This window comes from Convolutriloba macropyga, chromosome 2, assembly GCF_964194025.1.
Source record: "Convolutriloba macropyga chromosome 2, txConMacr16.3, whole genome shotgun sequence".
In the NCBI taxonomy this organism is placed as follows: Eukaryota; Metazoa; Xenacoelomorpha; order Acoela; family Convolutidae; genus Convolutriloba; species Convolutriloba macropyga.
The window spans coordinates 52017984-52043462 of record NC_134469.1 but is presented as its reverse complement, the minus strand read 5'-3'; the positions used below and the strand labels follow the sequence as shown (position 1 = coordinate 52043462).

Sequence of the window (25479 nt, the reverse complement as noted above, 5' to 3'; positions counted from 1 at the left end):
CACCATTAAGGTGTAAAAAATCAATTATGCATGATCATAATGTGTTCGCGAGAGTTACAGAATTTAAAATGGTCACCTATTAGATCGTCTTCTACCATTCCGGAGGTTCTGTCTTTCCAGCAGACGTGCGTCAACATGGTCTCCCTCTCCCTGTGGATGTAGAAGGTACCTTTGCGCTTGTCTGCTACAACCTTCGTCCCCTTAAGACTCATCTTCCCAGCCTTAAACTCAATCAGGTTGCGCGACGTCTCAGTCCTTGCACTAGAACTACCGGCAGAAAACAAAGCAGCCATATCTGTCTCTAAAATGATTTTCATCTTGGAAATGACCGTTAAAACAGAAGATTCCTCTTAGAGCCTCATCACATGTTTACCAATAATCTTTATCAATTGTTTAACCAACTTCAGTGATAGCGAGAATAGAATGTGAAATTTTGTCAACTCGCAGACAGAGGGTCGAATTTCAGTTGAAATTGTGAAATGACTCATTGAAATGATTCCGAGAAAAATTTTTATAAAGATTGTCAATTGAAGTTAGATTCTCACTTGACTGAAGGACAAATTGAGGTAGAAATGGCAAAAATAAAGAAATACTTTTCGGTGTCAGATATGATTTCACATAAACATACTTATTTTTGTATGCGCGGAATTCAAAATATAACCGGCAGGTTGCCGGAAAATAGCCGCCATTGATTCCTATAACACCCATTGGGATTGAAGAAACAGAAAAACAAAGATAAAAATTGATCTCTGTACCGAAAAAAATTGGAAGTGCGAACTATTTTGATTAGATTTTGTAGTTATGCATACTCCTGTTTCCTATTGGGAGGATGCAACGGCTAGCATCAATGCCAAAACGCTTTGGCATTGATGCTAGCGTTTTGGGACTGATGATAGCGTTTTGGCATTGATGCTGAGATCTTAACAAAGACTTTAAAAGTTCGAGCACCGGGCATCTAAAATTGGGCTTTATGAGTTTAAGCCGTTTTTATTTTCATTTGGTGTTTCGATACTGATTCTGTTGACTTTAGATTGCAGAGTTGACTTTAAAAGCACTTTTAGCAGAATAAACGAAAAATAACAGCGGAGAATAAAACTAGTCTAGAGAAAAAAGAAAGATTTTGAGCAAAAAGATGAACAAGCTGTGAACTAAGGTAAAGCGAAGCAAATTTTTAATCGACGAAGTAGCAAAGCAGGACAAGTTCTGAAATACAAACCAAATATATTAATGAAAAACATAGAACTACTAAAACTGACCAGCAGATCAATTGAACAACGCCAGCCGAAAAGAAAAACAGTCTCAAAAATCGAGAAACTAAAATAATCAAACAAACTAATCAAAGAGATAATCAATGCCGGAAATCTTTAAAATTTTACCCAGAAAGCCAAAAATTATCCATTTAAAAATGCCCATTAATCAACGCACAGGCCTTCAAAGGGTTTTATTGACCACTAAAGAAAAAAAACTTAAGAAAAATGACAAATACTTTTAAAAAATTGATAATAGTAAAATTTAAATTTCCTCAAAGATCGATAATCTCGGAAAACCCTAATTTTCAGAAACTTCAAAACAAATTTTACAAATAAGTGCTGAAAATCTTAAAATTAAAATGCTGAAAACCATTCAATTTCCACTAGAAACTATACAGTAACCTATTTTCTAACCCTAGAGGAGGTGCAAGCCTCTGAAGCTGGAGGAAGCCAAAAACTTGAAAAAATGTAAAGTTTTTACAGAAAAAAAGCTAAAATTCGTGATATTAAAAATAGTGAAAACCATTTCATAGCATTGCCACCAGAAACTATGCAGTAACCTATCATCAAACCGTAGCGGAGGCTCCCTGGCATCTCATCTCCCACAACCGACTAACGTCGGGCGAATTGCTCTTAAACGACCTGCGAGCGGTTGGCTTCGTCAGTAGCTAGCCACGTTTTAATGAGGCTAGCTTTAACTTAATTGAAGGGGTGTGAGGTGAGCCCAGCGTGGGGGGAGCACAGGGCGGCCACAGTGGTGGGCAACAGAGAGGGGTTTTCTGGCTGCACGGGGTCTTTACGGTCTGAACCATGCGCAGGGTTGGGTATTGGGGTGTGTGAAGTGAGAGGGGGGCTGATGTGGCTTATGTGGGAGGAGGTCAACCTCTAAGAACCGCCCTTCACAACATAAGTCTCTAAGAGCACTTAATGCTGGGCGCTACCTGCTTATCCCGTTTTTAGGACGAAAAGTCAAATGGGTCAGACGAAACACGGTCAAGCTACAAACTTCGTTCGAGAGCAATTAAAGTGAAAAAATTGCAAAAATTATTATCATTCTGCCTGTTTATCTGTGCAGTAAAGAGATATAGCAGCTCACAGAATGGTCATAAAAGTAATTTTGTACAGCATAGTTGACCTTTATCAACTTTGAAAAACATTTACTTCCGACTGATCAAGCAAGAAACTCCAAAAATGACGAAAAATAAAAATAACCATTTTGGGCTCAAAAACTCTTTAAAAGGCCTTTTAACCTTGAATTATGGTCTTCTCAGCAGCTGCACCACTCTAAACACTTGCATGACTACTAAAGCCAGCTATGGGCCTCTAATCAAATCTATTTCCCACTGGGCGTTACCTGTTCATCCCATTTTGAAAGATCAAAGTCATGAAAAAATGTGAGAACATCTTACAAAAAAAGACAGCGCACCAATACAATCCACTTTTTAAATTGTAAAAGCATAGGAGCGCTATAATAGCCGGCTGAGAAGCTGAGAGCGGCTATTACTCACTCATGTTTTAGAAGAAAACGGTCAAACCCACGTGTACGTTCCCCCAATGAGACCAAAGTGCGAAAAATAGCGTAATGGTATTGTTTTCATGATAAAATGTACAACTGCTCAACTTCGATTAAAGTTGGCTTAAAATGGCAAAAACTGTCAAGATCTTTTCTAGTTTAGCAAACAATGTTTTTCAGATATTCCTTTGGTAGTTTCGCATGTTTAGATATGACGTGAAACTAGCGAGCCAAAGAAATTGAAATTATAGAAAACTAATTAATCGCAGCAATTTTAACAAAGAGACGTCCATGTTAGGTAATATGCGCCCATACAAATACTGAACTTATGAGTCCATACTAATCAAAAAAGAACAAAAAGTTTACTCTCAAAAACGAAAAAAAAGCATTCCTTTTATGTTCGAAAGCAATCGGCTTTGACGACAATGGCTGTAAGTTAGCAGTTAGAGCTAATCTAAACATTTACACATCCTTAAATTAATCAGATGAAACCGGTTTCACACAGTTGACCTTTTAACGTGGTCAAATATTAAAACATGATTTCTTGAAGTCTTATCTATCGTGATCAACAACCATTGAATTTTGAATGTCTCAACAGTTGGAAACAATTCGTGAATGTCTTTAAATTGCAGTCCGTCCAATAATTATTCGTAAAAAGTAATACAATTTGTCCACTACCTAATCCATTATCTGCGCAAGCGTTAACATTGACACGTACTTGAAAAACGCCAGAGAGCTCAATAATTTGAGAGAAAATTGTAATGAGAGAGAATTTAGATGAAATTCATTGAATTATATTTGTCACCCTATCAACAAAAGAAAGACACGGGATATCAATGAAGTGATTTTATTTAGAGGAGTTTGACTTCCAGCAATTATTTGAGGCTAAGTTTTGTATCGCAATCAAATATAATATTCAAGTGATGTGACGGATAAATGGCAGTAAAAAATGGTCAAACATGCTAAAAATTTTACTATTTCGGAGATAAAGATGCAACTTAACAAAAAAGCTTTCGAAAAATTTCCAAAATAAATCTACGTGTAACCACTCTGAATGATACCTAGATGGGAAGGAAATGTGGGGAGCTGCCAGTTTTTATGATAAAAAACAGCGTAAAATATGCAAAAGATTTTAAAAATAGCACACCTTTGTATAAATATCGCGTAAAAAGCCAAAAAATTAAAATTCCATATACAGATGAAAAAATGATTTCTCATAAATGCTTTGTTGTACACTTGGCCTAAAGCGATAGATTTAGAGATTTTAAAAAAGTCCAAATTAGCGGAAGGTGAAACTACTGTAAAACCAACCAATAATGTTTCGATATGTGATAAGAAAATCGCATAAACTCAGAGGTAACATTGAAAACTCACACAATGCTTTTCAAACGGACTGACTGCCGATTATAGGAAATATAGGCTCAAAAAGTATAAGTCTATGTAAAACATAGCCGGCAGATTGCCGGAAAATAGCCGCCATTGACGAGCTATACGCACATCAGTATTGAAACAGAAAAAAGAAGCGATTGAAATTGACAACATTTTCCCAAGTTTTCCTCATTTGTCCTTAGTTTCAAAAGTTGTTCGAATTCCGTGTGCAGTTTCAGCAATCACTCTAATTGTGCGATTGCTAATCAAAGTGAGTGAGTGAAGTAAGTCAGAAGTCAAACGTGAAAATCGTGACTTATGTGAAACGAAAAACGTGATCAAAAGGTAAAGCCAAATAAAAAACATAGCAGGACAAGTCAACACGTACGATTTAAAGAATTTTCATTGACAAAACGAAACCTAGACCTAGAACGGACTATAAGTGAATTGGGAAAACCATTCGCAAAAAATCAGACCAAAATATTAAAAAAAAAAACAGAAAATCAAGGTCAAAATACCGCATGCACAAAAAAACCACTAGCGAGAAATGGAAATTTGGTTCAAACAAAAACTATGAATGGATTGGGAAAACCATTCAGAAAAAAATCCGATCCAAACAATCGAAAAAACAGAAAATCAAAGTAAAATTGCCGCATGTGAACAAAAAAACCACTAGCGAGAAAGCGAAATTTTGTTCAAACACCGATTTCTTACTCTACTTTAAAATTAGTGTAAAAAAATAACGCCGGAAAACCACTCGCTTTTTCGCTCCACTTCCTGTTTCGGCGTGACCAAAATCACTACACCAATTTGACTTCAAAAATCATGAAAATGTGTGAACAGATCTTAAAAAAAACATAGCCGGAAACGACTCGAAGGAGAAAATTGCCCATAATTATGACTAAACAACTAGAACAACTATTGTGCAGCCTAAACCTCCACAAATGCCATAAAAAATAAGGAAGAATAGAAACGGCATTCAAAAACAAATTGAACAAAAAAAAAACCAGAAAAACTCAATTTTTTTAATAGTACAAGGAAATATAAAGCAGAATAAAGTTTCTGTGCAATTAAAGCAATGAAAAGCTCGCAAAACAATGGGCAAGTCATAATAGGCTCAGAAACTTGTCTAAGATTAAAAAAAGAAAAACTGCAAAAAAGAGAAACGGTTTAAAATTTCTCAATTTTTCTGTCATTTTACCTTAAAAAAGTTTCATACCAACAAAACTTTAATCAATTGGTATCCGAAAATTCCTTGAGTAACCAGTTTCTATTCAAATCCCATTTAAAGCTGTAAACAAAAGAAAAACAGGCAAAAAAATCATTAAATTTTGTCTAAAAATCAGCAAAACTGATCAAAAAACTCCCAATTAACATTAAACTCAAATTAACTACTTGAAACCTTCAATTCCTATCAAAACAAGCCAAAAGCTAATACAATATCAAAATCAAACCTCATAACCATCAAAAGTTGCAAAAAAACTGCTTTTAAAAGCCGCACGTGAACAAAAAAACTTTGCTCGCTTAGAGAAAATTTTTTCACACATAAATTTCTCGCTCTCTCAAAAACAGCGGTGTGAACAAAAACCACTCTCTTTTCGCTCCGCTCTTCACTTTTGTTCAGCACCAAAATCACTCGCACCAAAATTTGTTCAGCACCACAATTTTTCACGCGTTTCATTTCCCCGCTTCAAAAATCACTCCAATAAAATTTATTAAAAAAGGACTTCTCCAATACTCCTCTTTGAGTCGTAAAAAATACAGCGCCCAATACAATTCAAATTCTTTGAATTGTAAAAAAGGAAAGCGCCTAAAATAATAGCTGTTAGAGAGGTTGATGGCGGCTATTAATAAAAGGAATCCAAAAAAATATTAGTACTCTTTTCTGCTTCCAATACTCGGTTCTGACAACGACATCTAAAACGGGTTTAGCTAGTTAAAACGGGTTATAAATGGTCACTTCATAGAATGACCATTAAGACCAATGGAAGGTCAGACTTAGCTTAAATGTAAAAAAAACAGGCGGTTTTTGCAATTAAGTGAAAAAAAGGCGCAGAACTTTTAAAAAAAATCATTTAGAAGTTACCTGTTTCTTTTTAAACGATGCCGAACAATTGAGCTGTTGACTTGACATTGTCTGTTTTGTTCATCAATGGTGAATAAGACTGATCTGTAGGCTTGAAACTTAACAGATTAAGTGCCATTTTTTCCGATTTGATTTTCAAATTTTTAGAAATATCAGATATCAATTATTTGCCACAGCCCAAAAATTAGAAATTGACTGGCGTGAAAATATTTTTAGGTTGCATAGCAATAAGCAAAAAAGTATCCCAACTATTGCAAATTATATGAAAAGAACAAATTTTTACCAAAATTGGCAAAATTCTGTTCCAGATTACTCTATTAGAGTTTGGAAGTGTATACAACCATCTAATTAGCTCAGAAATGATTACAGACACAACAGACAGACAGAATTTGCCAAGATGCTAGCAGCCATTAGAGTCAACGCTTTAAACGCTTTAGACAAATGCTGAAAGAATGAGCACAAAAGATCTGGCGTACGTTGCTCATTACGGACGCTTTGTTTTGGTAAAATCCACAATAGTTTGAGCAACAAAAAGCGGTCAAAACATTTCAGCAACCATCTTTTATTTCCAAAACAAAAAACAAATACCATGGTAAAATTTTTTTATTGTAACAAAGCTAGCAAATTTGAGCCGAAAGTACAGCCAAAAATGAACGAACTAAACAAAATCAGACTTTGTTAACGAAATTTTAAACCTCGATAACTTCTAGAGGAAGACAAAATTCCAAAAACCATCTAAGCTCATGTCCAAACTATTCAAAATGATGGCAGAAAATTTTGAGATTAATTCTTTGCGCAAAAACTAAAAACCGCAAAAAATTTCTGATTTCGCGCCAGAACTTGTAAAAGTTGGATAATTTCTGTCTAATAATCTAATTTAGACAGAAATTATCCAACTTTTACAAGTTCTGGCGCGAAAGCAGAAATTTTTTGCTGTTTTTAATTTTTGTAAAAGTTAGATAATTTCTGTCTAAATTAGATTAGTTCGATCAAAATAGGTATGCACCAAATTACCAAACCACCAAAAATGTTTTAGGACAGTAAGAAAAATTTGGTATTCTGAAAGTTTCAGCTAATTATGCGAAAAAAGTCGAAATTTAACTATCATTTTATTTACCTACACAGATCAACCAATATCATGACTATTTTCTCCCAATGTGTAACTACAGTTTTTTGTACAAGGACAACGTTTCTCGTTTCATTGTACATAGTTCGAAGATCGAAGTTCCAAATTTAAAAAAAAAAACAGAAAAAACTTCAAATGAGTGATGTGAAAATAAAACATTGCAATTGAAATCTATAAATTGATACATGCTCAAAAGCATGTTTTAAAAATTCAAAGCTGGGAAACAAATGCTGTGCTTCAAGGTATCCCTGTTTGTGGAACGGGAAGTAAAGCATAGCCGGAAAAATGAAGGAACAGCTACGAAAAAGACAAGCAAGCCGGAAAATACAGATTAAAAGACTTACAGAAATGAGTTGAAAGTAATCGCTGCCCTTAAAATTTATGAAACAACTTTGAGCGACAAATTCATATGGCTGGTTCAATTCGACCTGCAACAAAATCAACCTTGGGTTTATAAGGTGCAAACATAGCTGGCAGATTGCTAAAAATTAGCCACAGTCTCAAAAAGATAGTAAGAGAAACTAACCAAAACAAGAATTTATTAAATTTATAGTGAGATAAATTTTGAAAAATCTGTCTATATTAATGTTGCCTCTAATAGCTGCTCTCAATTAATCTTCAATTAGAGTGACACAAGATCACAAGACCCTAACTTGAATTAAAGTAAAGACAAGTCAATTTCAGAAATAGGTCATTTTTGAAAGCGATGAAAGTCATGTACGACCAGAAACTTAGTCACGCAAATGAACAAAAACTTCGCACAACTGAGAGCGAAAATTGACGTCACGCACGCAATTCATTTGAAATTGCATGAATGAATGAGCAAAAAAACAGATTTGAAGTCATCAGGTCGTAACCAAAATCTTGACGACTATAAAAAACCAAGAGAAGATCAATAATAGCCCCAGCTATCGCTTTGCGGCTATTTAAAATCTTTTTGGGTTTTAAGTACCTTTGAGTAAAATCTAGTCAAGATAAGCGTGGCAATTTACTTCACAAGGATCCCATATTAGAGAACGTTTCATGGGTGCAAAATCTTGGACATGGACAGGTTCGAACCCCCTATCTCCCGGATAATATTAAGCGGCTTTTACCAATCAGCGATACCGCCTTTGTAGGCCTCAATTTACATTAAGCAAAAAGCAATCGAGCAAAAATCAATCGAGAATACGCTACGGAAAATTCATGCGAAAAAGGTTATAGAAACAATGCAAAGGAAAATCGCCATCAGACGATGATCATCATAAAATGACCATCAGGTCAAGTGCTGAGATAAAATCCAAAGAATTGCGCAAAGTAAAAACCTGATCAGTTTCCTTAGAACAGCAAATTTTACTAGTCAACATCACATATAACAATACTAACACGAAATAAAAACAAAAAAAAATAAAGAATTCACTTAACAATTTCTGACAGCTGTTCTTTTTTAAAAAAGAAAAGTGGTAAGGCACTAAAACCACTAACAAGATATTATGTAAAACCCCACACAAGAACTTCTTCGAAAGTTAGTGCCACATTCCTTGAAAATAGACGAGAAACAAAGCACAAGTACAACAGACACGAAATTGGGCGACGTTCGAATTGCACCAAACTCTTTGAAAATAAGGAGCAAAAAATAATTACAATAGATCAATTAAACATCCAATGTTTGCCAATTAAAACTAATAAATCTATTTCTTTCAAAACGAACGACTTCATAGCCACAGCAGTTAACTAAACGCCAAAACTAATAAGGGACTATAAAACAAATGGAAAGATAAGCAGCTTAAAAAAACTGCTAATTTTTGTAAACATAGGGACTGAATGTAAGTGTAACTATAAGCTATTAGCTTCAACCAAGAGTTTTGCTATTCACAAAGTCTATGACACCTGTCACTACTGAGACTAATTAGCAAGACAACCAAAACAACAAGCATGCAAGACTATAGTTCACAAAAAAAGCCCTCGAAGGCAGTAAAACTTTCTTTAACGCGACCAAGTCAGCCGACAACAAAAAAGCAAGACTGGCAGATCACCAGAGAACAGCCAAAATAGCTTCATAGATCTGCAGACTCAAAAAGATATTAAAAAACAGATTAACGCAGTTTCTCGTTTTTAATTGCTCAGATTTTGATTAAAAATCTTTATAAATTATTTCTACTTTTAATAGCTGCTCTCAAATCACCTTACACATACTTAGTTGACACATACTTAGTTGACACATACTTAGTTGACAAGTGACACATACTTAGTTGACAGTATCGCCTTCAATGAAATTAAAGGGAAGTAATTTTGAAAGTGAAGAAAATCATTTTTGAGAGTGAGGTAAGTCACGTCTGACCAAAAAAATAATCACGCGAGTGAACAAAAAACTAGCTCCAATAAAAGAGTTAAAATGACGTCAAGCACGTAATTCAGTACAAAATGCATGCATGATTTAACCAAAACAGATTGTGATGAAGGGATCGTGACGTCCTATTGCTTTAAAATCCTTGATGACAAAATAAAAACAAAGAGAAGGCCAATAATAACCCCAGCTATCACTTGGCGGCTATTAAACAAGTACTGGCAAAACTCAATACCACTGACTTTTTTGAAATAGTGACAGTTTTAAAATATCAAATGAAAATATTCACTTAAATAATCCAACCTAACTAAACAGCCAAGGACTTGTCAATAACGAGGATAAGTCAGAGCACTACAAATCAAATGCAAACACGATCAAAACGCAAAAAAATTACCGATTTTTTGTGACAGGGTTTATAAAAAGATAAATTTGAACTGAGAGCCACTGCGACCTGCAATTAAGGAGTATAAAAACAGGACAACAAAAAACAACACCAGGTTACGACTCCCAAAAATCAGATGTTTTTTTGTAACGCCTCATTAGATAACGCTTATATAACGCCTCATTAGACGGCCAAGAAAACCTGTTATTAAAGAAACTCACTGAAATAACAAAAACGGGCAAAACTAAAAAAAACACCACTTTTGGGAACGGGGCAGGGTAAAATTTGTGACGACGTTTGATACTAATTAGTAAAGGCTTCAATTATGCCTAAATAAGGAGACCAGCCATTAATGAGACTAAGAAACAGGACAACAAAGAACTAAAAAAAATGCGCAACTTAAACCAGCAAAATTCGACAAACAGTGTCTAAGTCATATAAACCATTGACTGCCCTTCGATGAATTACAATACAACTCTACATTATTGGAACACATCATAACCTGTTGAAACCATAAATTAATAAAATCAGGAAAAACAGCTAAAATAGATTTCAAAGTTCCGCACGTGAAAAAAAATGCTTTCAAAAACCGAAATTCTGTTCAAATACCAATTTTGCACTTTAAATGCAGTCTGGGAAAAACACACTTAAAAATACTCGCTTTCTCGCTCCCGTTTTCGAGTCCAGCCTGACTTAAATCACGCTCGACGCGTTTTCTGATGATACCTCTGATGTCGTTCTAACTCAAATAGATCGATCGGCCAAAATTGACTGAAAAACCAGTAGAAGTATATCCTCCCCCAAATTTGTGGGTCCGAACAATAAAACAATAACATGGTAAGTAATGAAGTATTTTGTCACTGTGACCGTGTAACCTACTGGGCAATAACCAAAATGATCCAAACTGAATAACACGGTACACTTTTTGGGACACTATCGACAGAAAAATTATCGATAGAGGGCTGCCAACTATTGACATGTTTCTTTTAATTACTTGTTGACTTGTCTTTTTGTCTATTGGCTTGTGCATTTACATGAACTTTTGTTCAACCCATGCTAGATAAATTGTGAACATACATTTCATGAAACTTAAGTTCAGTTCTCAATTATTGCTTTCATGTCACTCAGGAACAGATAGCGGACAAACAGAACAAATTATTCTCATCAAATGCGAACTTCAAATTCTGCTTTATCGCACAGAGAGCATGCCCTCACTGACGTCTCTTTTCTGCTCATCGCTTGTGTTAGATATGATTCGGAGACAGCATGAACCATAGTACTCTAATAAAGACCTAGTAGATTACGCAACTACAGCTCAATTTTCACAGGAAGTCGTTCTCACACCAAATTGGTTTTCCTGTCCTCAAATGGGACAGAACTTATAACACAATGGCTGCCAAATGAACAGAAAATAGCTCAGTAAAAATAAAAACTCGGCAAGTCTCACTAAACTTTTTCGCGCTCTCAGAAAGTTAATCAGGAAACAAGCACACTCTTGGCTTTTGATAATTGTAAAGCATTTATCTTACCCGACATTAATTATACCCATACTTTTCAATGAAAAACGCGTATTAGGTTTTTGAAAAAGAACAAACAATTTGCAGCTATTAAAGTGATTCACTTCAATACATCGAATATTCATTCGAATCAATGCCAAACTGTTCACTTAAAAACGGAAAAATGTATTTGCATTATATCATTTCGGCTTATTCCAAAAGGACCCAAGGGCAGCAGCATACGGTAAACAAGAAAAATTGGCAAGGTGCGCTCACACAATGTTCCTAGCCCGCTCATTCATAATTTTGCCTTGATTGTCTACCAAATGAAGATATATTCGAAAATAGATGTTTGAGTTTAAAAAGAGGTCGTAACTAACGCAAACAACTAAATGAATTAGATAATGCCATGCCGCATTAGAGCGCCCATGAGACCTGCCATTGATAAGACTACTAGACAATTCAAATAAAAAAAAACATTATTACGGCGAAAACTCTACGGCATTATCTAATTTCAAACGCACTTAGTAACAAGCACTTAGTAACAATTCCTCAAAACACCAATTGGACCTGCCATTTCTGAGGCTAATTCATAAGTCAGGACTAAAAAGTAACAGATAAAGAAAACTTCGAATATTTTACAAACAATCTACCAAAAAAACAGTACTAAAGGAACACAGGACCGAAGTAATGAAGCCATTAAAATCATTAGCTATTAGATGAACATTACTTATTATTTCAATTAAAAATTTTAAATGAAAAAGAAACATTGTATATGTTCCCTTGGTCTCATATGGAAATCAATGAAACCCGATGTTAGCGGGCATGTCAAAAGACAACAAAAAGAAAAACCAATATGCAATTTTTCATATTGCCATAATTTTCATAACTCCTAGTGTCACAGTAAAAATACAGCGGTAGTATCACAAAAATCAATCAAATAGATTACAATTTTCATTTCAGGAAAATAGATGGGACCTCTGCATGATGCGATTAAGTTACCTGAAAACAAATAGAATCTGCAAACTCATTAGTTATCATTTGAGAGAAATACAGAATTCTATTTACATCAACAGAAAAAATGAGACCTCTCATTAATCAGAATAATTCTTACGACTACAAAAAGAACAACAAAGACAATCACAAACCAGAAATTCAATGAAAAAATGCGAGAAAAGTGTCAACGCCATCTATTCATTGCAAAAATAAAACAGTTGTATATGTTCAAATGAGTGTATTCTCAAGGACAACAGTTTCTTTCAATATTGTGATAATCACATTTCAACGGGATTTAAAAGTAATTAGTCGAAACAATTGATTGAAAAGCAATAAATATAATCAGTTATAGGACTCAAGGAAGCCAATGAGAGCTGTCATTTATCAAAATAAGCCTTATGAATTCAAAAAGGACAAGTACAGGCAAAGACCAAAAATTCCATAGAGAAGTGCGAGAAAAAAAGTTGAAACCAGTGAAACCAGAAGCTATTCGCTTATGTTTTTATACAACTTCAAATCAGACTCTTTGAAACGCCAATAAGATCTATCAATTTTGTGATAATGCGACACGGCTTTTAAAAAGAACAAAATTTTCTCCCGATGATGAACATACTCATCGGTAAAAACTGAAAAATTGGCCGATATCACCAAAACTTAACGAAACATAGAAGGGCAATTGAGTTAAAGGAAAGCCAAATAATATTTTAAAAAAAACAGTATATATAAAATTAAGCAAAATTTGAGCATCCTGAACTGAAAAAATCCTATAAAAAGGAACAGAAATCTGTTCTACGGTCTTAAAAAAATAAAAATGTCACCAGAAGCTGCTCGTCGAAAAACTTCACAATGAAGTAAAAGGAAATTTATCACGCAAAGATAGAAGACTATCCGAAAATCAGCAGGGTTCCTGTGAAAAATCGAGAAACGTCGATAAATGCAAACACCCAGAGCTGCAAAAAAGATTACAACATGGTCGTCAACTATTATTGCTATACGTGAGACGCAAGAAAACTTACAATAATTAGAACTTAAAGAATAGTTTCCTGAAACATTAATTGGTGAAGAAAAAAGCTGAATACTGAAAAAAAATCAATACCAGAAACAATCAATTATTGCACTTTAACAACGGAGCAAACACAACGGTCGAAAAACATCTCAGGCTGACCGAAATTGTATTAGAGAATCAAAATGACGTAAAAATGAAAGAATCAAAAACAAAATGAGAGCAATAAATTCACCTAGAGGCATCAAAGGGCCTTGCTATCGGATTTAAGCTAGTCAGGGATTAGGAAAATGAAGCCAGAAAAAGGAGACCCATATCGGAATAATTTAATTGGCTTTCATTAGTTAACTGGAGCAAATTATGTAGAGATGTTAAAAAGAGAAAGCAATTTAGATCAAACAAAACCCACGAGACAAAAGCGTAAAGTAAATAAATTTGCATAAATTGTGTATACGAGAGCAATTAAAACATCTGGATATACCAAGTACAGGCCGCTGAAGGGTTTATCTATGGTAATAGCAGTATTATCATATATTTCAGCCCATACACTTCACTAGAAAAACATTGTTATTTTTGGTAAGCTGCGAGCATCTATTGCACCCACTAGGTATGAAAATTTTTAAAAATTAAAAGGAAATTGTTATCAGCACTTTCTTAAAAAGCCACATTTTTTCTTACCTCCTAAACGTTAAACGTACCCGGCAGATTGCCGGAAAATAGCCGCCGTTGATTCCAATAAGCATGATTGGGATTGAAAGAATAGAAGATATTGAAAAAAAAAGATTTTGTAAAAAAAAACATTTTTGAAGTCCGATTTATTTTGATGGCATTTCGTAGTTGAACATACTTCTGTTTCTTAGAGAGCGGCTACAGGGGCTACTATCAATACCAATAAGCATTAGAGAGGTAACTAATACTCATAGGAACGACGTTCAAATAGCGGGCATCAAAAATTGGGCTTTATGGGTTTATCCCGTTTCTATTTCTGACTTCAGTTTTTTATTCTGACTCTGTTCATTTTGAATTGCTTTGCTGAGCAACTGATGATCAAAATCATTTTTAGCAGAATGAGAGAAACTAGCATACAGAAGTCAAAAAGATTTCACGCAAAATGCTGAAAAAGCGGCAAAATGGAAAAGCGAAAAGTTCGACGAGGTAAAAAACATAGCAGGACAAGTCCTGACGTACAATTCAAAGAATTTTCATTGACTGAACAGAAAATTAGACCAGGAACGGACTATGAATGGATTGGGGAAAACCATTTAGAAAAAAAATCCGATCCAAAAAATCGAAAAACAAAAAAAATCAAAGTGAAATCGCCGCATGTGAACAAAAAACCACTACCGATAAGCGAATTTTTGTTCAAACGCCGTATTCTTACTCTACTTTAAAATTAGAGCGAAAAAATTTCACGCCGCAAACCCACTCGCTTTTTCGCTCCACTTCCTGTTTCGGCGTGACCAAAATCACTACTCCAATTTGACTTCAAAAATCATGAAAATGTGTGAACAGATCTTAAAAAAAAAGACAGCGCCCCAATACAATTCAAATTCTCTAGGAGACAAAATAAGAAGATACCTTATTTTTAAACAAGATAAACCTGAGCAAAATCAGTTAATATACTTGTTTTTGGCAATTTCAAATCAGAAGCTACAAAAAACAGAATTTGAACCGTGGCGCTCATAAGATATTGCGTTGTATTTGAGCAGTGCTTTGATGTTATAATTACGGAAGATATCAGACACTAGGGGGTACGGATAAACTTTCAACTTCTAAAATTTCACCATACTTTCAGTAATAATACGTTAACCCCAATTTTCGTTTTCTCTATGAATGTATTTTGGAATAACGTTAAAAATTAGAAAAATGATTCCCTGATCGGTGTTTTGCCAGACCAGTAAAATTTGACGGGAATTTCCTTTAAAGTATGAATTGCAGATTTTTGCTCCTGTGATTTTGCTTTCATTCCACAAGTCAACGACTCGATCCCAAATTTTGCCATCCTAGTTTTTTTTGTAAGAAATGAAAGGAGCTAAACAAATTGTTCAGAGCGCATATTAATTCGAATTAGCTGTGAGTGTGGTTAGCTGACTACCTATTAAAAAAGTTAAAAATGTTTGGGGCTCAATCTTCAAAAGTGGTACCTTTTCCGTTTTTTTTTCAAACTTGAAAAGTGACCTAAAAGTTTTTTATTAAGTTTTCAATAAAAAACGTGTTTTAGAAATAAATTGACGTTAAGAACATAGCCGGCAGATTGCCGGAAGAGCTGCGAAATAGACTTGCGTGGCGTAAATTACAGATGGAAAAAGATACAGAAGTGAGTTGATAATAGTTATCGCCGCCGCCTATAAAACTTACAAGTTTATTTCAAAGGAGGTTGTTTTTGGGTGCAAAAAAATTTTCCCTGTCGCGTCTCGAACCGGCGATCTCCGGATTAACAGCCAGTCGCCTTAACCACTCGGCTGTCGGACCATACAATCTGTTTTCTTACAATCAACTTTGTTTTAGGAACAGATTCTGTTTCTGAATAACCGCAATTTAGGTCACGCAGAAAGCGTGAAATCAAGCGCGAAAAAACCATTTAAGCAGTGACGCGACAGAATGTTCTAGAACAAATGTAAAACACTAATTTATGTTCATAAAATTTAAAGTGCCATAAGTGAGTTCAGAAGTCATTTTTGTGAGTGAGGTAAGTCACGCAATTGACCTAAAAGCAGAACAAATGACGTCAGACACAAATTTTGACTGCAAAGCAATAGAAGTCACTGAAGTCAACTCCAAGAAGTCAATTCCAAGAAGTCAGGTCGTAAGAATCATCGATGGAGACGACGAATTAAAAAACATAGCCGGAAGAATTCCGGAAGCGACTCCAAGCATCAAAACTTCACTAAGAAAACCGTAATTGCAGCGCAAGCCACTACTTTTTGTATTAAACCATTAACTCACTACCTTTCCAGGTCTGCTCTAAAAATTGGTGAAACTTAAACCACTGTCACCAAGAGAAACAAAATGCGGCAAAATTTTATATTATTGAAAGCGTTTGGTAAGGTTGAAAAAATTCGAAACAATCAAGTTGGTCAAAAAAACTTGTTGTCCGAAAAAACCGACAAGGTTATCAATTGCCCTCAAATAATTCATGATTCTAATTTGAAAAAGATCGCGAAAGGAAAGGGCAGATCATAATCGTAGAAACTAAGTTGAATCTTTTCAAAAAAGAAAGCTAACTTAAGAATCGGAAAACACCTATAATTACACTTCTAATCACTGCAATTAAGAAGAAAAACCACACACACTTGTTCCTTGTTGTACATATGCTAAACAAAATGATTTCATACTAATTCAAAAAAATTGATCATAGAAAAGACATAAGCAGCAGAATATTCAAAGGCAAAAAATCCATCAAATTAGTACCAAGGCTGGAAGAAAGTTGCAATAAATAGTCATCAGTGGAAATTTTGGAAACGAATGGCTATCAAACTCTCATTACTGCTTTTGTTGAATGAAATCAATTGCAAACCAAAGAATTGACGAAAATCTAAGAAAAAGCTGAAATCATTCATTTTTAACAACTGAAAAAATCAATATACTGAAAATAAATGTAGGTGCCAACACAAAGCTAGAATGCTACTAACTAGAATGTGAAGAATATGGGCACAATGTAAGGAACACCGTAACAAAGTGACATTCTTGATTTTTTTAAGTTTAAAAATAATTTAAAAAATTCAAAACGAATACATTTCATTGTTCAGCATTGAAGACATAGAAACGATAACTAGTCATCCGTTACAAAAATCTATCCTCCTGAGGATAACAACAAAATAGGAAAAAGTAGAATTCACAAATACAAAACATTGAAACATTTTGCAAAAAAAAATTGTCAAAAAACTTTTAAGACTGCATTTATGAAAAAGTTTCAACTGTTTTTCAAAAACTTAACGTCAAAAAATGATTGATTTTTATTGAAACGAAATTAAAGTCCCTCAGGTTGCACAAAAAAGACTATTTTTAGCAATTACAACCAAAATACAAACTAAAAACTGATGAAAATCGGGTAAAAACTACAAAAATCGGATTAGCATATGTACAATTTTAAAAAACGAAATTACATCGAGGTAGAAAGATGCATTGAATATATAAATTATCACAGAGAAGTTGCCATATTAACTGATTTTTGACAAAAAGACGGTTAAAAGATCCAAAAATGAAGAAATTAATAGAAAAAAAACCAAAAAATAACTGAAAAATCAAGTAATATGTGCCAATTTTCAACTTGAAACGCATTTTCAGGCTCTGCAAAACACTGTGGCATCAATTTCCCAGGTTTAATTTTCAACATAGCATCGAATAAAAATTATTTCTACAAAAAACCAAATTAAAAGCAAAAAAATTGGGCCACATAGACGAAAAAACGGCTAAAAACGGTTATCTATATGTGCCATTCAGTCAAAAACTACTTTTCAAAGTCCAAAAGTCATTCACTAAACGCAGCGCATGATCAAAAAACTTCTCTCGCTTAGCGAAAATCTGTTCACCAAGACAGCTTTTCTCACTTTCGCTTATAGGTCAAAATGCCTCGTGAACAAATCTACTTCCTGTAAAAAAAAACATAGCAGGACAAGTCCTGACGAACAATTCAAAGAATTTTCATTGACTAAACAGAAAAACTAGACCAAGAATAGACTATGAGTGAATTGAGAAAACCATTTTAAGAAAAATCAGATCAAAAAATAAAAAAAAAAACAAAATATCAATATCAAAATGCCGCATGTGAACAAAAAAACCACTAGCGAGAAATGAAAACTTAATTCAAACCAAAAACTAGGCCTAGAATGAGCTGTGAATTGATTGGGAAACCATTTAGAAAAAAATCCGATCCAAAAAATCGAAAAAACAGTAAAAATCAGAGTGAAATCGCCGCATGTGAACAAAAAACCACTACCGAGAAAGGGAACTTTTGTTCAACCACCGTTTTCTAACTCTACTTACAAATGAGAGCGAAAAATTTCACACAGCAAAACCACTCGCTTTTTCGCTCCAATTCCTGTTTCGGCGTGACCAAAATCACTACTCCAATTTGACTTCAAAAATCATGAAAATGTGTGAACAGATCTTAAAAAAAAACATAGCAGGACAAGTCCTGACGTACAATTCAAAGAATTTTCATTGACTAAACAGAAAAACTAGACCTAGAATGAACTATGAGTGAATTGAGAAAAACCATTTTAAAAAAAATCAGATCAAAAAATAAGAAAAAAAAACAAGAAATTAATGTCAAAATGCCGCATGTGAACAAAAAAACCACTAGCGAGAAATGAAAATTTAATTCAAACAAAAAACTAGGCCTAGAATGAGCTGTGAATGGATTGGGAAAACCATTTAGAAAAAAATCCGATCCAAAAAATCGAAAAAACAGTAAAAATCAGAGTGAAATTGCCGCATGAGAACAAAAAACCTCTACCGAGAAACCGAATTTTTGTTCAAACACCGTTTTCTCACTCTATTTTAAAATAAGAGCGAAAAGAATTCACGCCGCAAAACCACTCGCTTTTTCGCTCCATTTCCTGTTTCGGCGTGACCAAAAACACCACTCCAATTTGACTTCAAAAATCATGAAAATGTGTGAACAGATCTTAAAAAAAAAAGACAGCGCCCCAATACAATTCAAATTCTTTGAATTGTAAAAAAAAGACAGCGCCCCAATACAATTTAAATTCTTTGAATTGTAAAAAGACCGAGAGAAAACCAATACTCCTCTTCGAGTCGTAAAAAAACCAAGAGCACCGCAATATAGCTACGCTCAGCTTACAGCTTCGCAGCTATAAAAAATCTTTGGGCCCCGATAGTGTGGGGGTTATTGTTATTCATACAAAAAGGACGATTTGGAGGTAAATTGCAAAAGAAAGGGATAAATGTGATGAACTTTGACAGGTGTTATTTTGCTTCGTACCCAGTATCATATGACATGACGGACATGACCGAAAAAGATTTGATTCTTCTAGCTTTGAAGATGAGCAACTTTGGAAAGAGTAATGATGGCAAAAAAGACGCAATCATGTCGCTGATAGAGGCTTCGCACCACGTCGTTCCGCGACCCTTACAAAGCCTGAAGAAAACCAATGCCTATTTTCCCATTTAGGTCAAAACGTTCCCTGAACACACGTGGGCAAAAATTAAAGCTGTAGAAAAACAACTCTCATGGAGTTGTAAAACCAGTAGACGATCAATAATAGCCTCATACAACTCTTCGCTGCTAGAAAAACTTAAAAATATCTCATAAAGATGCACAATGTTTGGAGTAGGGTAATAGTTGCTAACTCAAAATGATGAAAATTATCCTGCCTCAATTTTGGGAGGATCGTTAGGTACCTGTAGCTAAAACGAACAAGAGCTTTCTCTAAAAATAGTGCTGCGACTACTGTCAATGCCAGATTCATTAATTAGCTCAAAACATCTTTGTTATTACAAATTGAATTTATAAGATATAAAATGGAATTTAGGGTAACTACAATACTATAGAAAGTCTTAAATGAAGACACACAAATAGATTTGGGAGAAAAATATTTTGCATATTTGATTTGTTGTTTTAGGATATAGAAATAACAAAAAGGGATGAATGATGTTTTCGAACAGTCATCTAATCCAACATTAATTATACTAAGGATGTCGAATCTTTCAGCGTACCTGAATAGTGAAAATGTCTTACATTAATGGGAACCGACAGATGTGATTACGAGAAAGATTCCATCTGAACTTGAGAATAGTTAAATATTAAAAGATGAACTGCACTTGCGAATATTGAGAAAGTCTAACATTAACATCTAAACAACTAGGACAGATTATTACATATTGATTTGAGATAGATTCGTATTATTATACTCCACAGGAAGGGAGAGAAAGAGATAGAGAGAAAGAGTAAAAAATTGAGAAGAATGAAAAGTGAAGTGAAGACAGAGGTGAAAGCTATCGTTTCAAACGATTTCAAATATCAATGGCTGTTGCTGCTGCTACTGGCGAAGCACATTACAGGAAAGATACCACCACTCAAAAGGCACAAGACGCAAAAGAAAGACCCAGCTTACAAATTAAATAACCAAGAGATAGAGAGAACACGAAAGATCGAGCAAATAGTGCAAATAGCGACCGATACAGCGAGGAGAGAGATGCATGGCAGACAAAAGGGTGGGATTGCTTTAATCAGTCGAGAAAAAAAGACTATCTAAACAAAGAAAGGGCCATGACCGCCCATACAATAGCACAATAACATGGATATAAATCCATATAATTCATATCAGGTGTATTGCATAATTATATCCACAGAATAAGCCACAAGTTTCATCAAATTTATAGAAAATGATACCGAAACAGAAAACGTCATTATAGATCAACACATTATAGCAAGATTATTTCAATCAATTGACTAATTTGATTAATTTTATAACAGTTTTCATGGTTTTGAACAGCTTCAAAATTATGTATCAAATTTAGTAGAAAATATGATCAAAATGTTTCAGCTATCGCCGCAATCATTTAGCGATTATTATCGCTGGAAAATTGACGAATGGATCTGATACGTATCGAAAAAGCCAGCCGACTGGGCGCTTGCACTGGATAGATGTGCCAAAGAGGGACCCTGTGACATCTGTAGCCTATGATCAGTTTGCTGTTGCTGCTGATTAGCTGCAGCAGCCGCAACCGACGACGCATAACTGGCCTGAAGCGATGGATATCCACTGTACGAAGACAGAACATGCGGTGGTACCAAATTCGAGCTTCCATTCATTGTCAACTCAATCCCATCGTACGGAGATCCAGCAGTACCTGCGAAGCTTTGATTTGACTCAGGGTGTCCAGTGGAACCTTGTGGAATTACATCTGGGAACTGCCCCATACCAGAGGGTATAGCGGAAACTGGTCTTCCCGTATAGGGATCAACCGGACTACCATCCATTCCTGGAACTATTGGCCCATTGCTATAGTCCGGACTAGAACTGTAAGACAAGCCATGCTGATAAGTCTGGTTCGGGGTCAAGTATGTTGACTCCGGGTACCTGTTTGCAAGACTTACCAAACCAGCAGATGAGTGACTATTAATTTTTGGATAACTAAATGCGGGCGTTCTGGGTTGTCCTAATGGAGGTGGTGTCACTGGATCCACCAGATGTACTCCCATTGTATTTGCATTTGCTATATTGTACATTTGAATCTCGTTAGCAAGAAGATTGCCAAAACTGGGCGGTCTCATAGAATGCTGGTTAGGGTAAATATCAGAATTTTGCTGCTGTTGATGTCTATGCATCTTCATGTGTGCGTTGCGACTTTTCACTTTAGAGAAGACCCTAAAATTAAAAATTTTCAACACTCGCAAATATTCGACCCTTCGCTTAGTGACCTAAATTTGAGCAAAGTTAGATAAAATTCTGATAATCTTGTGTCTGATATAATCAGACAATTCTGATTATAATCAAACATAATTGCTTAGAAGTAAGCTAATATAAACGACTATCGTCGGGTAAATTGCTCTGAAACGAATGGCTCTCAAATTACATAAGGGGGGATGAGCGTGCGGTGTTGTGTTGAATGAGGTTAAGGTTGGGGGGGGGGGGGTTGTGGTAGTGGACTGGGAGGGGCCAGGCAATTTGTCTCGGCAACCATTTCGACTAATCGTATCATTAGACTAGTAAGGCCTGAAGAGAACTGCTCAGCGACTTAATGCCTTTTGGGCTGTTCCTCTTTATCCCGTTTTTGAAGACGAAAAGTCAAATGGTCAGACAAAAAATGCTATTTTAGACGCTGGTAAAAAAAATTGCATAAAAAGACTACAATTGCTACAAACTTTGTTTGAGAGCAAATCAAAACGCTGCTTGCATGCTGCTGAATTAGATTTTTCCAGGCATCAAGCCTTTTGCATAAACAGACCTCCATCAAATCTCTATAATGCTCTTATGCTCTAGTGAAATACGAAACAGATCCAGCAGATTGCCGGAAAATAGCCGCCGTTGCTTCCCATAACCAAGATTGGGATTGAATTAAGAGAAAAAATTAATGAAAAAGAACGATTTATGTACACAGACAATTTTAAAGTGCAAACTATTTTGATGTCATTTTGGAGCTGAATATACTCCTATTTCGTAGAGAGACAACACAGGGGGTCAACATCAACGCCAATAAGCATTAAAGATGGTAACTAAGAACAGAATTCGAAGAACGGGCATCAAAATTTGGGCTTTACGGGTTTATCCCGTTTCTATTTCTGATTTCTATTTTTTAATACTGACTCTGTCCATTTTGAATTGCTTTGCTGACCAACTGCTGTCTAAAAATAATTTTAACAAGATGAGAGACGAGTGAAACTAGCCTACGGAAGTCAAAAAGATTTCACGCAAAATGTTTAACAAGCTTTGAACTAAGGTAAGGCGAAGGAAAAAAAATTAGTACGAAGGAAAAGAAATAGGAGCGCTGAATAGCCGGCTGGGAAGCAGAGGCGACTATTAAAAAGTTAACATGCCAGTCGAAAATCGTCCCCGTAGGCCTTAAAGCTATCGGTTTTCATTACTCCGTTCAGTGTTTTTTGTTTGACTCAAAATAATTTCAGTTGAACTTCCGCTTGGTATAAAAGTTGTCATGTTGAGAGAGCTAAGTCACGTAGGATCAAAATCTTATCAAAAAAATACAAAAACATTACTGCAACACCCACACACATGCAAACATAAACCGACAAATGTCGGAAGAATTGCTCTTGAACGACAGGCGAGGCAATTTAATTCATGGTCTTAAGTATAGATTATTTTTTCTTTATGGGTGCAAAAAACTGGGATTCGAACCACTGACCTCCCGATCCATGGCCACCCGCACCAACCACTGCGCTACGAGCGAGTCACCTAATTTTCCTATGTTGCAACCTATTTTATACTAGCAACCAGCTTTACTTCGGAGCAGAGATCACTCAAAAATGAAAGAACGAACGCGTGAAAAAGTCACTTGAGAAGTCACAGAATGTTCTCGAAGAAAAGCGCAAAATTGTCAGGCAAAAAATTTGCATTAAAAAAGACCAACACGTTTACAATAATTGCTATGAACTGCGTTCAAGAGCAATTAAACACAAGCACACACACATACACACACACGGACACACGCACATACATACACACCCGCCCCTCCCACACACATACGCACACACACCCCCACACAAATGCCCTCATCCACGGACATAAACACACGCGCGCACACACACGAAAACACACCCGCACACAAGAAAGTTAGAAAACGCGGGCCAGGAAACAAATTCAGCCTTCTTTACTCGAGTTAATAAGGTTAGCTTTATTTAGATATTCCTTTACTCAATTTCATGATACCGACTTTATATTTATTTCATACTCAAAAATCAATCAATCAATCATATCATACTTCACTTTTGTACCAAGCAGTAGAAAATATTGATTGACCAAACTTTGTAGCAACACAAAAGTTCGTCTGGCGTCAAGTTCGTCATCCCAAATAAACCTATAGGGAGGGAACAATAAACACTCGTCAAAAAATTGCCGGAAAATAGCCGCCATTGATCTCATAACCCCAATTGGGATTGAAAGAACAGAAAAAACTGATTGACGTCAGAATTTTTTTAAAGTGCGAACTCTTCTGATTTCATTTTGTAGTTAGACATACTCCATTTACTTAATGAGAGCATAGATGGTTTAGTATCAAAAACAATAAGCATTAGAGATGGTAACTGTAACTTATAAGAACAAACTTCAAGTAGCGCGCATCTTAAAATTGGGCTTTATCCCGTTTCTATTTTTCATTTAGTTTTTATGACTTCGTTCATTTTAGATTGCTTTGCTGAGCAACTACTGTTAAATAATTTGAGCAAAATTAGCAAGGAATGAAACTAGCCGGAAGAATTCACAAAGATTTCACGCAAAAGGTCGAAGACGCAGCAAACTGGGGTAAAGCAAAACAAATTTTTAATCGACCAACGAGTGAAGAATTGCTCTTGATTGACTAATGGGCGCTAGAACTCTATTACAGCCTGCTTTAGTGGGACGAATAAACCAATTTACTAAGAGGCGCTTCAAATGACGTCATTAGAGATTATATACCACTATAACTAATAAAATTTACAGTAAAAAAAAAACGATTTTGGACCGCTTCTCATTAGACCTTTAGTAGTTGACTGCCACTATTTGAGTTCAGCTGCTGCACTGGTGAATGGGAGAAAAATTCGCTATCTCAAAAACATTCAGCTATAAATTAACAAAGCAAGGTAAAATTCATTGCGCAGAAGACAAGACTTTTTATTAAGGACGTTACACGGATGAGTTCCTTTGACCACAAACTCATTCAAAACTAAACTTAAGTTTTAGCAAATGTCATTTTATTGAGTGAGGCAGGTCACGTATGACCAAAAGCTAATCAGGCAAATGCATCATGATCAAAATCCATGAAGTCACTCACAAAATGTGAAACGGAAAAAGCACGGCAGATAAAGAAACATAAAACATAGCAGGACAATTGTTCACCTACAATTCAAAGAATTTTCATTGACTTTACTACAGATTAGAGCCAGATTGGACTATGAAAGGATTGGCAAAAACTCTGATCAAACAAACGAAAAAAAGGTAAAAATTTTTGGTCGGACGTAAACAAATTTTTGTTCAAACACCGTTTACTCACTTTGCTTTAAAATTTCAAACCGAAAACTGCTCGCTCTTTGCTCCACTTCCTTTTTCGTCGTCACCAAAATTATTACTTCACATTCACTTCAGAAGCCATAAAAATGTGCGAACAGATCTTTAAAAAACCGGAAGAATTAGGGAGACGACTCGAAGGAAAAAATTGACCAACATGACCGCCATAAGGAACTTCCTAATGAAAATACTATTTAGAGATAGCAACCGGAAAAATAACAATGGAAAAGTATCTCCACAGAAAAGTTG

At 35.3% G+C, this 25479-nt stretch overlaps 2 protein-coding genes across 4 annotated transcripts in view; both read right to left on the bottom strand.

Annotated features, from left to right (window-relative positions):
* Nucleotides 1–25479, bottom strand: part of LOC142358754 (proteasomal ubiquitin receptor ADRM1-like) — a 275805-nt gene that overhangs the window by 6606 nt on the left and 243720 nt on the right. Inside the window, exon 2 of the mRNA XM_075410317.1 lies at nt 77–304. Within this exon, the coding sequence (XP_075266432.1) occupies nt 77–293 (217 nt within the window). The 5' untranslated portion in view covers nt 294–304. The remainder of the gene's footprint in view (nt 1–76; nt 305–25479) is intronic.
* The window catches only part of LOC142358750 (uncharacterized), a 71505-nt gene continuing 66288 nt past the window's right edge, over nt 20263–25479 (bottom strand). For all 3 annotated transcript variants that reach the window (XM_075410310.1, XM_075410311.1, XM_075410312.1), the window contains exon 13: nt 20263–21882. In XM_075410310.1, the coding sequence (XP_075266425.1) occupies nt 21084–21882 (799 nt within the window). In that variant the 3' untranslated portion in view covers nt 20263–21083. The remainder of the gene's footprint in view (nt 21883–25479) is intronic.